The 14,529-nt window shown below is 41.0% G+C and overlaps 1 protein-coding gene across 1 annotated transcript; it reads right to left on the bottom strand.

Moving 5' to 3' along the window:
- Window positions 1–386: 386 nt before the first annotated feature.
- Window positions 387–13,447, bottom strand: LOC110895814 (protein FAR1-RELATED SEQUENCE 5-like). Its single transcript, XM_022143178.1, has 3 exons — window positions 13,162–13,447; window positions 1,605–1,806; window positions 387–1,137 (listed from the first exon to the last, which is right to left on the bottom strand). The coding sequence occupies exons 1-3, from the start codon at window positions 13,445–13,447 to the stop codon at window positions 387–389; spliced, it is 1,239 nt and encodes a 412-aa protein (XP_021998870.1).
- Window positions 13,448–14,529: the final 1,082 nt, after the last annotated feature.

Below are 14,529 nucleotides of genomic sequence, written 5' to 3'. Positions count from 1 at the left end.
TTCAGCCACACATCATACAAATAATCCAGAACATCTGAAAAAAAATTGAATACAATGATTTGTAATGTTTGTATGTATAGATGTATGGATGAATGTATGTAAACTAATATAATATGTACCTGATCGTTCGTCGTTAATCAGTCGCGTGAAAAGCCGCTGAAAGTTATAATTGTATAGCGTCAGAGTGGGAGAACAACACAGTCGAGACCAAGAAAGCTTGAATATTTTCCAGTCTTCATCCGTAAATTTTGCCCGACAGTGTTTTAGAATATTCTGTGAGATGTGCCACCTACATAGCAATTTGGAAGCTTTTAGGAATACTTTATCGCAAGCATTCATCAAAGCTTGATCCCTATCTGTTACAATTACACGTGGCTCCATGCAATCTACCAACATTTCTTAGAGACAAACGCATGAGCCACACAAAAAGACTTGTGTGTCGATGTCACACCCACAACTTGAATAAACGGAAGCTTATATTCATTCATCTTGTAGGTAGCATCAATCATCAATACATGTGGGAATGTACGCCACGTGTTGTACGAGTCCGGATGAACGAAAAAAACCTCCTCGACTGCGTTTGTGGAGGGATTCACTCTGGTGAAATAAACATACCTTTCTTCTTGCAACATGCTCTCTAATATCTGCATTGGAGTTCGATCGCCATACATTTTGAGTTTAATCTTTTTAATCATGTTTTGTACGTCTTGTAGAATGCACACGCTATGTGGGTACTGTTTTCTTATCGTTAAATGTATATTTGTAGGCTCCATGTTTTGCAGATAAAGTCTCTCCACCAGTGATTCTTCGTCCGGGCTCAGCCTTCTAGCAAACGCGTGGCCCTCGAGAAATTCAACAGGCTCATGGTTGTGAATGTTTTTCTTCTCCACAAGGCTCCAATTACCACTACTTGAGTCTAGTTTCCCTATCAGACTAAAATGATAGCCAACCTTTTTGCTACCGGAACGCCGAACTATTGCTTTACTTTTGGGTTCGCCGCCACGATCGCATTGCAACCATATCTTCACTGTCCTTGCTGATGAACCTTCACCTTTTGTTATCGTTCGTTGGGTCACAATGACGTAACCTTTCGCAACTTCTCTTTTGTATACCCAATTCTTCAAGTGACCCAAATACCTCAAAAAAAAGGTTCATTAGAAACCCACATAAAAGTAATTAATATATTAATTTGTCGAAAAAACAATAAAAAAACTCGGGTTCAACAACGGGTTCAGGTTAATATGTATGACACATTTTTGGGTTTGTACGTGTCATACATTTTCTACTTTTAATCAGTATACATGCCTCGTTCGTGTTCGTTCGGTTCATTTACAAGCCTAAGTAATCTATTTTTAACAAAATATTTCACCAGAACATATATAATATTTCACCAAAATGATAACGAAATCGGGTTAATATGTATGACATAATTTTCGGGTCGGGTTCGGGTTAAGGTCGGGACGGGTTAAACATTTTCTAGATTTCTCCTACCTAATAAAAATTATATATAACGAATAACACGTATACAAGATCATTTTTTTCACTCTAAAATTATATCAACATTATATAACACTAATAACATGTAATTGACGGTTATGTCATACCTTTTTTGTTTTTTTTTCTCGTCATTAGCACCTTCCTCGTTAGCACGTTCGTCGTCGTGAACACCTTCCTCGTTAGCAAGTTCGTCGTCGTCAACACCCTCCTCAAAGTGCATTACACCTTCCTCGATTTCGTTATTATTTTCCTCAAAGTCCTTAGCACATTCCTCGACTTCGTTATCATTTTCCTCAAAGTCGTTAGCACCTTTTTCGACTTCGTTATCATTTTCTCATACTCCTTAGCACCTTCCTCATACTCTAACTTGTGTGGTTTTCCATATACGAATGGTAAGTCCCGTATTCTCGTCGCGGATAACTTTGTGCAATGTAAGATGGTTCCCCCTCATCTACTGTCACACCCCGATCTCCACGTGTCACCGGTGGGCCCGGCGTGGGGTATCGTGACGTGGTTGGCATCGTCATAGACAAACAACACAACATAATAATGCACTGCGGAAGCAGAAATAGATTCATTTCAACTTTAATTAAAATGTAATAATAATTATCACAAGTAGTTGAAACGGATCCACAGGCGGATCAAATAAAATAAGATAAATTGTTCAACAGTTATTGTCGTCCGAGCTTGCGAGACTATTGTGGACGCTCTTAGGAAACAGCCAGCCTAGTACGTATAGTACCTGCACTTAACCTTTTGGGAAAATACGTCAGTTTACACTGGTAAATACAAATCAACTGACTCATTTTGAAAATGATTGAAAATTGATTTAAATGCACATGGCATAAATATTTTTATTAACTTGGGATAATTATGCAATATAAACTTGTGAACGAATTACATGCTACTCGTACGTTTGGTAGCCCGGATCTTGTCCGGGTTAAAGATTAATTGACACACTACATTAAAGAGTTATACACGACGGGTGTACGCCTACACCCCGTGCTCTGGTCGTGGCCATCTCGTAAGATAATGCCAATGATATCCGGGACACGGTCAATAACCCCCCAAATGCTTAAAGTAAAACTACACTGTTTAAACGAGCCGGACAAACTATTCCAACTGAACACCCAAGGGTGCAGGATTTGAACGCTCGATCAAGCGGTATTCTATATACCGTACCCCAAGCCCGTATAGGGAAAATAAGTCAAAATGTATTTACCTGAGTAAGTATGAATCACAATTGGTAAGTGTAGATAGCTTTTACTGGGCCTCCTATTCTGGAACAAAGGTTTATAATAACCTATTAGATTCCTAACGGGTCTTTTATTTAAGCCTAAGCTTAGACCGGTTACTTTTAAGGACGATACGGTTCAAGCGCACGATTAAGCGAAAGACCGGATAGAATGTGATTTAGACCCGACAAGTTTGAATACTTGTATAATATGGGTATACTAAATACATTCTGGATTTTGAGATAAAAATGATAACGTTTGACCCGTTTCGGTCAATTTATGAAAACTAGTTACATAAACCGAACCGAACGCTAAAAGGGCGTTACGGGTAGCCAAAAGAGTCATATGCAAGTTCCCTGAAATAATATGCTTTAATTATGATATAATATCAGTAAGTTATGTTCTATTATGCCCCGAATGAATTTTAAACTCAATTTATGCCTTATAAGGGCATTTTGGTCATTTAAAAGATTATAAAAGAGTTAAATTGGAAATCTGAGTTCAAAATCTTATACTTACTGTTATTATATGAAAATATGCTAAATACATCAGTAGGTATGAATCTTATATGTTTAATATGAGTATAACGCTTACTATGCGCTAAAAACGCTAGAAAGGCGATTTAGAGCCGTTTCCGGGTTTTCCAAAGAAAGCTGAGATTTTTATATTTCCAGAATGCTCAAAATAATTATTTAACAAATAAAATCAGTGGAAAAAGGCTTGGGGTCTAAAGGATTTATAAAACTCATTTTATGGCTTAAACGGTCAAAACCGGCACTAACCGAATCGACTTAGCGACCTATGAAACGATCAGCCAAAAATTAAATAAAAATCATCAAAAATCCCAAAATATTATATAACATCAGTGGGTAAAAAGTTTTATATCAAAACGTGGCCTTAAATAGATTATACGCTAAATGCGCCGTTTATTTAACATAAAGATATAGTTTTACGATATTGGCCATAACTCAAAATCTGGACCACCAACTGATCTCAAATTTTCGGTGCAAGTTTATAAATTAGTAATAAAGATTTGTACTCCTTCACTTTCCAAAAATCACGTTTTATATCAAAAAGGGCAAAATAGTCAACTTTAAGCATAAATCGGAAACATGCATACGAATCAGTTATGCATAGACTCAAGATGTAAAAATTCCAGAGAGTTAAACTAAAATAAAAATGGTCAAAAATAAACTCTAATACAAATCTCAAACATGCATGCATGGATCCGAATCGAGAGTCAACGAAAAAGTCATTTTATAAGACTTTCGGTTCCGATCCGAGTTTATACTAAAGATTGTCGAGTTGATTATGATAAAACACATTCTTACATTTATTATAATTTATTTTTGATGATCAAACTGATTGCATGTCATCTACATTACCATTTATGCTATATTTCGCAAAAATGATTTCTGTTGACTTTTTAAGAACATCTTTGACTCGACAAATAGCATGCTTAGAGTGGGAATCAGAGAATACCCTTTTGAGGATTTGTTTCCCACATAAATACCAACTTATAAGTGGTTTCAATTTGAGAAATGACAGAGCCAATTTCGTTTAATCGAAAAGTCAAACTATATGAACAACGGTTTGACTTTTAACTAATAATCTATGCTAGAACGGATTAGAGGATGATATGAATGCTTACAAAGGTCCTAATGAAGCTTAGATAAGACTTGGAGGCTGCCTTGACGACCAGAAAGCTCCTGGAATGCTTGGAGAGTTCTTGCAAGTTTGTATGTGATCTTGTTACTACACAAGTGCCTCAAGAAATGGGGAATGATCTGATTAAATGGTGTTTTCAGGAGTTGTAAGAGTGCACCAGGTGTCCAAGACATGCAAGGCCTTTGATTGGTGCAAAAGGGAGGTGCTGAAAGCTGTTATGCACTCACAATTCGGACCCAAATAGCTTAATTCGCGACTTTCTGCACCTGGGCCTGCTTTACGGACCGTAAGGTCCTTGCTATACGGTCCGCAAGGACCTGATCAGCACAAGCAACTTTCCTTAATTGGCAGTTTTGACCCCTGCCCTTCGCACGCGATGATTTGCCGCTTATCTTGACTCGTAAACCCCCAAACTTGGTTTTTAAGAACCTTGGGACATTTACCAACATGGTAATGTCCTCGGTTAACTTTGCGCTCACCCGAAAAGCCATGAATTTGACGTTGACGCTTTTAACCCCTCAAGTACGGTTTTGGCCATAACTTTCTCATACGATAACGAAACTTCATGAAATTTTTACCACATATTCTAGTGAGTATATTTTAGCATTACAAAGCTTCGGGTCTGCCAAAAGTTCACTCAGAGGTATAAATTCAACATGTTGACACTTTTAGCCCCTATAGTTTGTAATTCCCCACTTTTGTGCAATTTCCGCTTCGTATGATCCATGATCCATCCGTTTAAGGTTATAAACATTATGTAGGGTTATTATAGAGTCTATTTATCCATTGTTGACACTTTGGACCCTTACGTTCCATAGTTTTCACTGTTTGTCAACTTTAGCCCCTCTAAGGTATGTTTTCACATACCGGAAGTCTATGACACGTGTCAATACATTATTGGACGTAAATTTTCGAGGTGTTACATCCTAACCCCCTTAAAAGGAATCTCGACCTCGAGATTTGCTGAAACAAATGAGGATATTTCTCTTTCATCGTGGATTCCACTTCCCACGTGTATTCGGGACCTCTACGGGCATCCCATTTGACCTTGACAATAGGCACATGCTTCCTTCGAAGCTTCTTCACCTGTCGATCCTCAATCGACTAAGGTTTTTCCACGAACTTCAAACTCTCATCTATGTGTATATCTGTATGCGGTATGACCAGTGATTCGTCAGCGAAACACTTCTTTAAATTACAGATATGGAACACATTATGAATAGCGCTAAGCTCTTCAGGCAAGTTTAACTTATAAGCGACTGACCCGACACGTTCGATGATCTCGAAAGGTCCTATGTATCTCGGGCTTAGCTTGCCTTTCTTACCAAATCGCATCACCCCCTTCCAGGGTGATACCTTAAGCAACACTTTATCACCTACATCGAAGTGAAAATCTTTGCGCTTAGGATCCGCATAACTTTTTTGCCTATCCCTGGCAGCTTTCAAACGATCGCGAATCTACACGATCTTGTCCGTCGTCTCAAAAACGATATCTGGTCCTGATAATTGGACATCTCCAACTTCTGCCCAACAGATGGGCGATCTACACTTTCTACCGTATAAGGCCTCAAAAGGCGCAGCTTTTATGCTGGAATGGTAGCTATTGTTGTAGGAGAATTCAATTAGTGGTAGGTTCTTATCCCAACTACCACCCAAGTCGATCGCACATGCACGAAGCATGTCTTCCAAAGTTTGAATGGTACGCTCACTTTGACCATCAGTCTAAGGATGATAAGCCGTACTAAAATTCAAACGAGTGCCCAACGATTGTTGGAAACTCTTCCAAAAATGCGACGTATATCTAGTATCTCTATCGGAGATAATAGATACAGGTATACCATGTAACGCTACAATCTTATCGACGTATAATTGAGCTAACATATCGGAGCTATACGTCTCCTTGATGGGTAGAAAATGAGCTGACTTCGTCAGTCTATCTACTATGACCCATATGGTATCATTTCCCTTTTTCGTCTTTGGCAACTTGGTGATGAAATCCATTGTCACCATTTCCCATTTCCACTTGGGTATTTAGGGTTGTTGAAGCAAACCTGACGGCTTCTGATGCTCAGCTTTAACTTGCGCACAAGTCAAACATTTAGCTACATGCTCAGCTACTGACTTTTTCAAACCAATCCACCAGTAGTTTGCTTTCAGATTCTGGTACATCTTATCGGCTCCAGGATGAACGGAATATTTAGAGTTGTGGGCTTCCTGGAGGATTACATCCCGAAGTCCTCCATATACTGGAACCCATATTCGTCCGTTCAGTCTTAGCATTCCATCTTTGTCGTAGGATAACTGCTCCTCAGTTACTCCTAACTTCTCCTCAGGATAGTTAGCTTCCAACACAGCTTCCTTCTGTGCAGCTAACACCCTTTCGTTCAAATTATTTCTTATTTCGATGCGCTTAATAATGTGCAGAGGACCCCTCATATTGTGGGCACTTAACAGTAAAATGAGGTCCTCCACAAATTTCACACATATTCACAAGACTCAAGAAAAATAAAAGACACGGACAATTAGACACCTACGACTCAATATACAAAAAAAAAATAGCACGTATAATGTCAATTAAGTCCAGTCAAAGCTAATAAACGCAATCGCCAAGAGTCCCCGGCAACGGCGCCAAAAACTTGATGTGCTAAAAGTGGTCTAATTAAACTAACTAATTTTAACCCTAAATTAGACACTCTAAGTTTTAAATTTATAAAAACAGACTCTCTAAAACCTAGACCACATCACCGACAAGTGTACCGGTCAATGCAGTATAGCCTAAGTAAGTCCGAGTATCGAACCCACGAGACTCTCTGATTACGCTAATTAGACTCTATCTAGACCTAGACTGACACGGACTCTAACTGTTGATTGGTTGGGGGGGTACGTAAAACTAAGGAAATCTATCAAACTAAACTAATAAACTAGAACTAGACTAGAGACGAACGAAGACTGTGAACTTTACTTATATGAGAACTGGACCACCTAGACAAGAATCCTGGATTGTTTTTAAGAGATTACCAATTAAGTTAAATGCACGAGTTATGGAACCGGGATCTTAAAATACTAAACCTATTAAGAACCATCGAGGCCCCTCGACCCTTCTCAAGGAGAAACCTGTGGCACTACCTAGGCCGTTAATTCTACCGGTTATTAGATTTCTTCCCAGTCGTCTAATTATTGTGTAAGTACCCTAATGTTGACCTATTCTTTCCCAATCCTAGGTCTAGGGTAATCTGAAGTAATAGATTTGACTTGATAGACTAATAAGACCGACAGGTAAACCAAGACATAACCTTTCCCAAGGCCTATCTAAAGCAATTCGCCGGGTAAGACCTACCAATAGCCCCTCACTTCCCAGTTATTAGGACTAGTAGAACACTAAGACCTAGCAGATTATTATTAGTTACTTCTAGAGGTTATCGCGCGATTCTCCCTAAAGAGTGAAGGTTTTCTTATGTGATATAGACACTCACCGAAACCCTAACCCTAATATGACTCTATGTTGTGATATAGACCGTCACTAAGAATCATATGAAGCAAATAACAATAATAAACCGGATCAAAGCACGCATACACATCAAATCATTAAATCAAACCGTTTACAAAACACAATCACCCATAAACATCGTGCAAATAACAAAAACGGTAAATACTTTATATCAATCCATTCATCAAAGTCTAGGTGGCATAAAAATTAGCCAAGAAACATAGTCTTAAAAATAATCAAACAAGGTTTCAAAGAAGAATTCATCGATACTAAACAAGAAAAAATAGAGAACTAAAGAAATCGAGTAACAAAACCCGGTAATCCCTTGCTCTCCAAGCTTCCCGCTTGATCCCGACGATTCCCCCAAAACCGGCTTTTTTTCTTTCGTCCACTCCTAATAGCCGTCGCCTCCTCTGATGTTGTCTCCTTCTTTTTTTTTCTAGGAATAAGATCGTCTGATGTTTAATTCCTCAAAACTGCCTCTCATAGCCCAATAATAATCACATTCCACCCAATATTTGTTGATAGTTATGGCCCAATACTTCTTATTCACTCTAATGAAATTTAGCCCATCATTCTTCTTTCCAATAATCACGTGCAAGCCACCATAGAATAAATTAATTTGTCCATTGTTTCAATATATGCAACTTGTATCATCATATGTTCTTTTCAATTAATTGCCATCCCATTTTGCCTTCCAATCAAATGGTATCAACAGCAAAATAATTATGTGCGGCCAAATTCATCCTCTTTCTAATATAGAGATAAGCGGGCTCGGCCCAATAAAGGAAAATAGTGGCAACTTTAATTCGGTCACTGGCGTCATACTCTACTCAACTGCCTGGTTATTTCCATATTACTCGTTTTCGCTCCATTTGTACCAGAACCTGCCAAAACACAATATAATATAAAATAACACTAAAACTAAATAAAAACAAATAAAAACTATACAAAAATTATACAATTTACATAGGACAAATATGTGTATTTTACCCCACATCAGCGCTTGGCATTGATTCTGATCGGTTTCATTCTTTCTTTCCTGCTTAAGGCGTCGGCAACTACATTGGCCTTGCCTGGATGGTATCTTATCTCACAGTCGTAATCATTTAAAGTTTCCATCCATCGCCTCTGACGCATGTTCAATTCCTTCTGATTGAACAGATGTTGAAGACTCTTGTGATCCGAATAAATTATACACTTAGTTCCATACAAGTAGTGTCTCCATAGTTTCAATGCAAATACAACTGCACCCAATTCCAAATCGTGGGTGGTGTAGTTCTTTTCGTGCACCTTTAGCTGTCGAGAAGCGTAGGCAATGACTTTGCCTCTCTGCATGAGTACACAGCCCATACCAGTGTGTGACGCATCACAATACACCACAAATTCTTCTATACCATTGGGCAATGTCAACACTGGCGCATTGCTTAACTTTTTCTTCAAAATGTCGAAGGATTCCTGCTGCTTAGGGCCCCAATCGAACTTAATCTTCTTACGAGTCAACGAAGTTAGGGGCGCAGCAATTCTTGAAAAGTTCTCGATAAATCGCCTATAGTATCCGGCCAATCCAAGGAAACTGCGAATCTCAGTAGGAGTCTTCGGTTCCTGCCAGTTCATGACTGCTTCTACTTTAGCGGGATCTACTTGGATACCACGCTCGCTTACCACATGTCCAAGGAATTGGACTTCTCGAAGCCAAAATTCACACTTCGAAAATTTGGCATAAAGTTTCTCCTGATGCAGAAGTTTGAGAATACAACGAAGGTGTTTCTCATGGTCGGCTTGGTTCTTCGAGTAGATAAGGATGTCGTCAATAAAGACGATGACCAATTTATCCAGATAAGGCTTGCAGACCCGATTCATGAGATCCATGAATGCGGCTGGTGCGTTAGTGAGTCCAAAAGGCATCACTAGGAACTCGTAATGTCCATATCGAGTCCTAAACGCGGTCTTGTGCACATCTTCTTCTTTGACATTCAACTGATGATAACCTGACCTCAGGTCGATCTTTGAGAAGTAGCTTGCTCCTTGCAACTGATCGAACAGATCGTCGATCTTGGGTAATGGATACCTATTCTTGATAGTGACCTTGTTAAGCTCATGGTAATCGATGCACAGACGCATCGAACCATCCTTCTTTTTAACGAACAAGATTGGCGCTCCCCAAGGAGACGAGCTAGGTCTAATAAAACCTTTAGCTAATAAATCATCCAACTGCGTCCTCAACTCCTTCATCTCCGTTGGTGCCAACCTATAAGGTGCTCTTGCTATAGGCGCTGCACCCGGAATGATGTCTATTCGAAACTCCACTTGCCTATCCGGTGGCAAACCGGGTAGTTCCTCAGGGAATACTTCAGGGTATTCTGAGATGACAGGGATATCTTCAATCCTTGGCTTCGGCTCATCAATAGTAACTTGTGCCATATAAATGACACATCCTTTCTGCAGGCATCTGGATGCCTTGAGCAGGGATACTTGCTCCGGCAATCCATGCTGGGTATCTCCCTGGATAGTAAGTGACTCACCAGACGGAGTCTTCACTACCACTTGCTTTCTGTTGCACACAATCTGGGCTTGGTTACGCGATAACCAATCCATGCCTATCACTATATCGAATCCGGCTAGCTTAAAGGGAAGCAAGGATAACGGGAAAGAATGATTCCTAATGGATATAACACATCCATCTAGAACAGTCGAGGCGGTTTCTATGGTTCCATCGGCTAATTCCACCTCATATTTCACACTTAAGGTTTTAACAGGAAGGTTCAACAATTACAGAACTTATCATCTACAAATGACTTATCTGCTCCTGAATCAAATAGGACTCTAGCAAAAACATTGTTTACAAGAAAAGTACCTGTAATGACGTTGTCATCCAGAACTGCTTCCTTAGCGTCCATTCTGAAGACTCTCGCATTGGTCTTCTTTCCTTCATCAGCTTTCTTTGCATTCTTTGGGCAATTTGGCCGGATGTGCCCCTTCTCATTGCAACCAAAGCAAGTTGCATCCTTAAGCCTCTTGCAATCCAAGGCCTTATGATCCGTGGACTTACAAATCCCACATCGTTTTTCGTGAGACTGGGATTTTGCTTCTAAACGACATTTCCCAAAATGGTGTCTCTTGCAGGTCTTGCATCTGGGTTTCTCACCCGACTGATGATCTCCTTTCTTGAATCCCGACCCTTTCCTATGGTCGTTGTTCCCTCGGTGTCGTTTCTCCGATCTTCGTGAGGTGTCGTCCTCACGTTTCCTCTTGTTTTCCTCCGAGCTCTTCATAGCTCTCAATCTGACTACATCTTGAGTGAGGGAGAGGGATAGATCAGCTACTGATCTGAACGTCGTAGGCCTTGATGCCTTAACGCTCGCGTTGATCTCTGGTGCTAGACCCCCAATAGAACGGGCAATCCTTCACGGCTCTGGGGTCACCAAATACGGCACTAATCGAGATAAAGTGTTGAAGGTGGTGAGATATGCCTAACAGTCGAGGTTCTTCATCACCAGGGATACAGAATCTGATTCGATCCTTTCGACTTCGTGTTGCGGACAGAAATTTTCTTTGATCAGGGCTACAAACTGTTCCCATGACATATTGTAGAGGGTGGCCTTACCGGCAGCTTGTAGGAGTGATTTCCACCATGCTAGCGCATCTCCTTTAAATGACTGGGACACGTACTTCACTACGTCCCTATCAGCACACCCGCTGATATCAACCACTGTGTCCATCTCATCTAACCACGTCATGCAATCAACTGCTCCTTTTTCCCCAGTAAAATCTCTGGGTTTGCATGAAACGAAATACTTATACGTACAGGACTTACTGTGCGTATCATGCTTCTGTTTGATTTCTTGTTTTGGTACACTGCTGTGGTTGGAGGAGTGATTATCCTCATCATCCTTTTTTAGCTCATTTTTCTTAGAAGGCGGCTTGCTATGAGCCTCCGAATGAGTCTTGGGCTTGGCGTGCGATACGGTCCGGGTCCTACTCCGAGTCCCGCTCGATTCTCTGAATTGCCTATCAATAGCTTTGGCAACAGCGTTCTCTACCAGTGCTTGCAGTTCCGCACCAGTTACGTGAATTTTTGTGTTATCAGGGTGTTCCCCAGTATGACTGTTTGTTTCTTCCGATTTTGCCATGTAGCGTTAAGAGCTACATAAAAGTAAGGACAAGGTCTATTTAGAAACCTAACAGTATTATCGTTCTTGACGACTTATTAACCATGGTATTAATAACCATATTAGTTAATTTATTTAATTTCATTCAGCACTTTTATTAGCAACTATATCATAGAATGAAATATATATATTGGCACAATAGGCCTAGTCACTTCGGACAACTTCTAAATTTTAAATTTAGATTTTTTTTTTTTAGGATTAGAATTTGTATAATTAAACAAATAATCCTCTGCTTGGCAGGGAGTTATAAACCACAACTGCCTTTTTGCTTTATATGACATAGTCATAACCCGTAGGCATCAAGTCATAATCAGACTTGTATACAGATATAATCTGTAGATAATTTATTAAAAATGGTGGCTTGTGTGATTTTACAGATCACGCTTGGCCAAGAATGATAACATGTTTACAGATGTTAACAGGGAATCGAATCTTTTTAACCAGGTTTTACCATATTGGCCAGGCCTTTTAATAAGACATTCAAGCTAGGTTTTACCTTTTTAAGATTCTTATTAAATGGTAAATCAAATAGCAATTGATATTTTTCATTTATTTGAATATTATATTCATGCACATAGATAAAATGAAAAACTTAAATTAACCATTTTAAATAAAGTAAACTAGTACAACTTTGCCCTAAACGGGACTTTTAACTCGAATAACATGCCCACGCAGGGGCTAAACCAAATAACAGGCAACAAACAAACAAAACAAACCCACACAGGGGTTAAACAGAAACAACATACCCACGCAGGGGTAGAACAAGAGAAATATACCCACGCAGGGGTAGAGTACAGGAATAAATGTCCACGCAGGGACATGAGTAAATGAGCTAACAAACAAAGGATTTAATAATCCTTCTTACCCTTACCCTTGATCAAGTCAACCATCTTCTTGAACATTCCGCGGTTGTGTCGGCGATCTTCCCGCATTTCCTGTCGCAACTCACGTCGCACGTCGTTTATCCCTTGCAGGATTTCTTGGACTTGCGGTGGCGACATCATTGGTGCCGGCGGCGGTGGCTGTGGAGGCTGCGGCTGCTGGTATCCTGGTGGGTAACCAAAAGTAGATTGCCCCGTAGCCCAAGTGCCTCCAAAAGGACCTTCAGGTGGGAGAGAGTTGTAGTTTGAAGCTATCCAATAGGGGTCTCCTGTGTAATCATAACCCTGAGGGTATATCTGCTCAAATGGGTTGAACGGTGCCGAGCTAGCATAAGCCGGGATTGGCTCTCCAAAGTTCTGCGGCGGCAGTGGCGCGATCGGTGCAGAAGTAACCTTTGAGACGGGATGCGGGGACTCTCCCATCTCTGACTCTTCGTGGAGCGGCGAGCAGCGGCTGCTACCAACATGCGGAGGGGTGCCAATGTGAATCCCTCCTCGTGTAGACATACGTGCGTTCCTCCTTCGCCTCTGAGGCGGAGGAGGCAAAACCGGAGGTGGTGGTGGCGACGGAGTGACCACGTCGCGCCAGAATCCCTCAGAAGGATCCTGTTGCTGAGGCGGCTGCTGCTGAAGCTGCTGCTGCTGGGAGTGATGCTGCGAGTGGATGGGAGAGCTGTGGTAGGACTGGTGCATGGGAGAGTTATGGTAGCTAGGGGTATACGCCCAGTCGTGCTGCTTAAACCTCTCCTCGTAGCTGTCAACACCATTGTAGGGTGATCCCCTGAATGGTGACCCATCAGATATCTCAATGGGGTGGTTCGGAGTGCCGGACGGCGGCAGGGAAGGGTCAGTGTCCTCGTCGACCTCCATCTCATTGCCACCAGAGAAGTGGTCTTCAGGTCCGAGTGGGTTATGACCCACTGGTTCTTCCAAATAGGCATCAGGGTTGTACAGGCCCTGATAAACGGGTGCTGGGTAGTCATAAGGTGACTGGGGTAGAGGAATGAAGGATCCATGGGAGTTGTGGGGCCCATTTTCAGAGTGGGGCCCAAAAGAGTGGGGTAGGGAAGGTGAGGTACTCAGTGACAGTGAGTGCCTGGCTGGTTCAGCGAATGATCTCCAAAGATCTTGGGCAGCAGTGTTGTGGGATGCTGATGGGGTCCGCCTATGCGAAGGCCCTGCTTCGTGGTCATGGGAGGTTGCGAATCCTCCTCGTCCCCTTCCTCGTACGCGTGGCGGCATGCTGAACCTGTCAAAAACCAAACAAGTTGCACAACACAGATATATATATGAGACAAAGCTAGAAAATAAAAATAAACGAAATTTTTGAACATTTCCTAAGTTCTTTGTCTAGACTCGAAAATCGAGGAATGTGCAATTGTGTAACTGAGATTAAACACAGAAGACTAGTGTTTAATTCACTCAGCGTTGGCTCTGATACCAACCTGTCACACCCCGATCTCCACATGTCACCGGTGGGCCCGGCGTGGGGTATCGTGACGTGGTTGGCATCGTCATAGACAAACAACACAACATAATAATGCACAACGGAAGAAGAAATAGATTCATTTCAACTTTAATTAAAATGT

Source organism: Helianthus annuus, chromosome 2 (assembly GCF_002127325.2).
Source record: "Helianthus annuus cultivar XRQ/B chromosome 2, HanXRQr2.0-SUNRISE, whole genome shotgun sequence".
Lineage (NCBI taxonomy): Eukaryota > Viridiplantae > Streptophyta > Magnoliopsida > Asterales > Asteraceae > Helianthus > Helianthus annuus.
Note: the sequence above shows the minus strand (reverse complement) of the source record. Positions and strands in the feature narration are given on the sequence as shown.

Excerpts from the sequence above, each read along its gene's own strand:
- LOC110895814 (XM_022143178.1), bottom strand. The coding sequence starts at position 13,447 with ATGTCTACACGAGGAGGGATTCACATTGGCACCCCTCCGCATGTTGGT. Across the intron at positions 1,807-13,161 it reads CAACTCTCTCCCACCTGAAG|GTGCTAACGACTTTGAGGAA; the intron begins GTCCTTTTGGAG and ends AAGTCGAAAAAG. Across the intron at positions 1,138-1,604 it reads GAGAAAAAAAAACAAAAAAG|GTATTTGGGTCACTTGAAGA; the intron begins GTATGACATAAC and ends CTTTTTTTTGAG.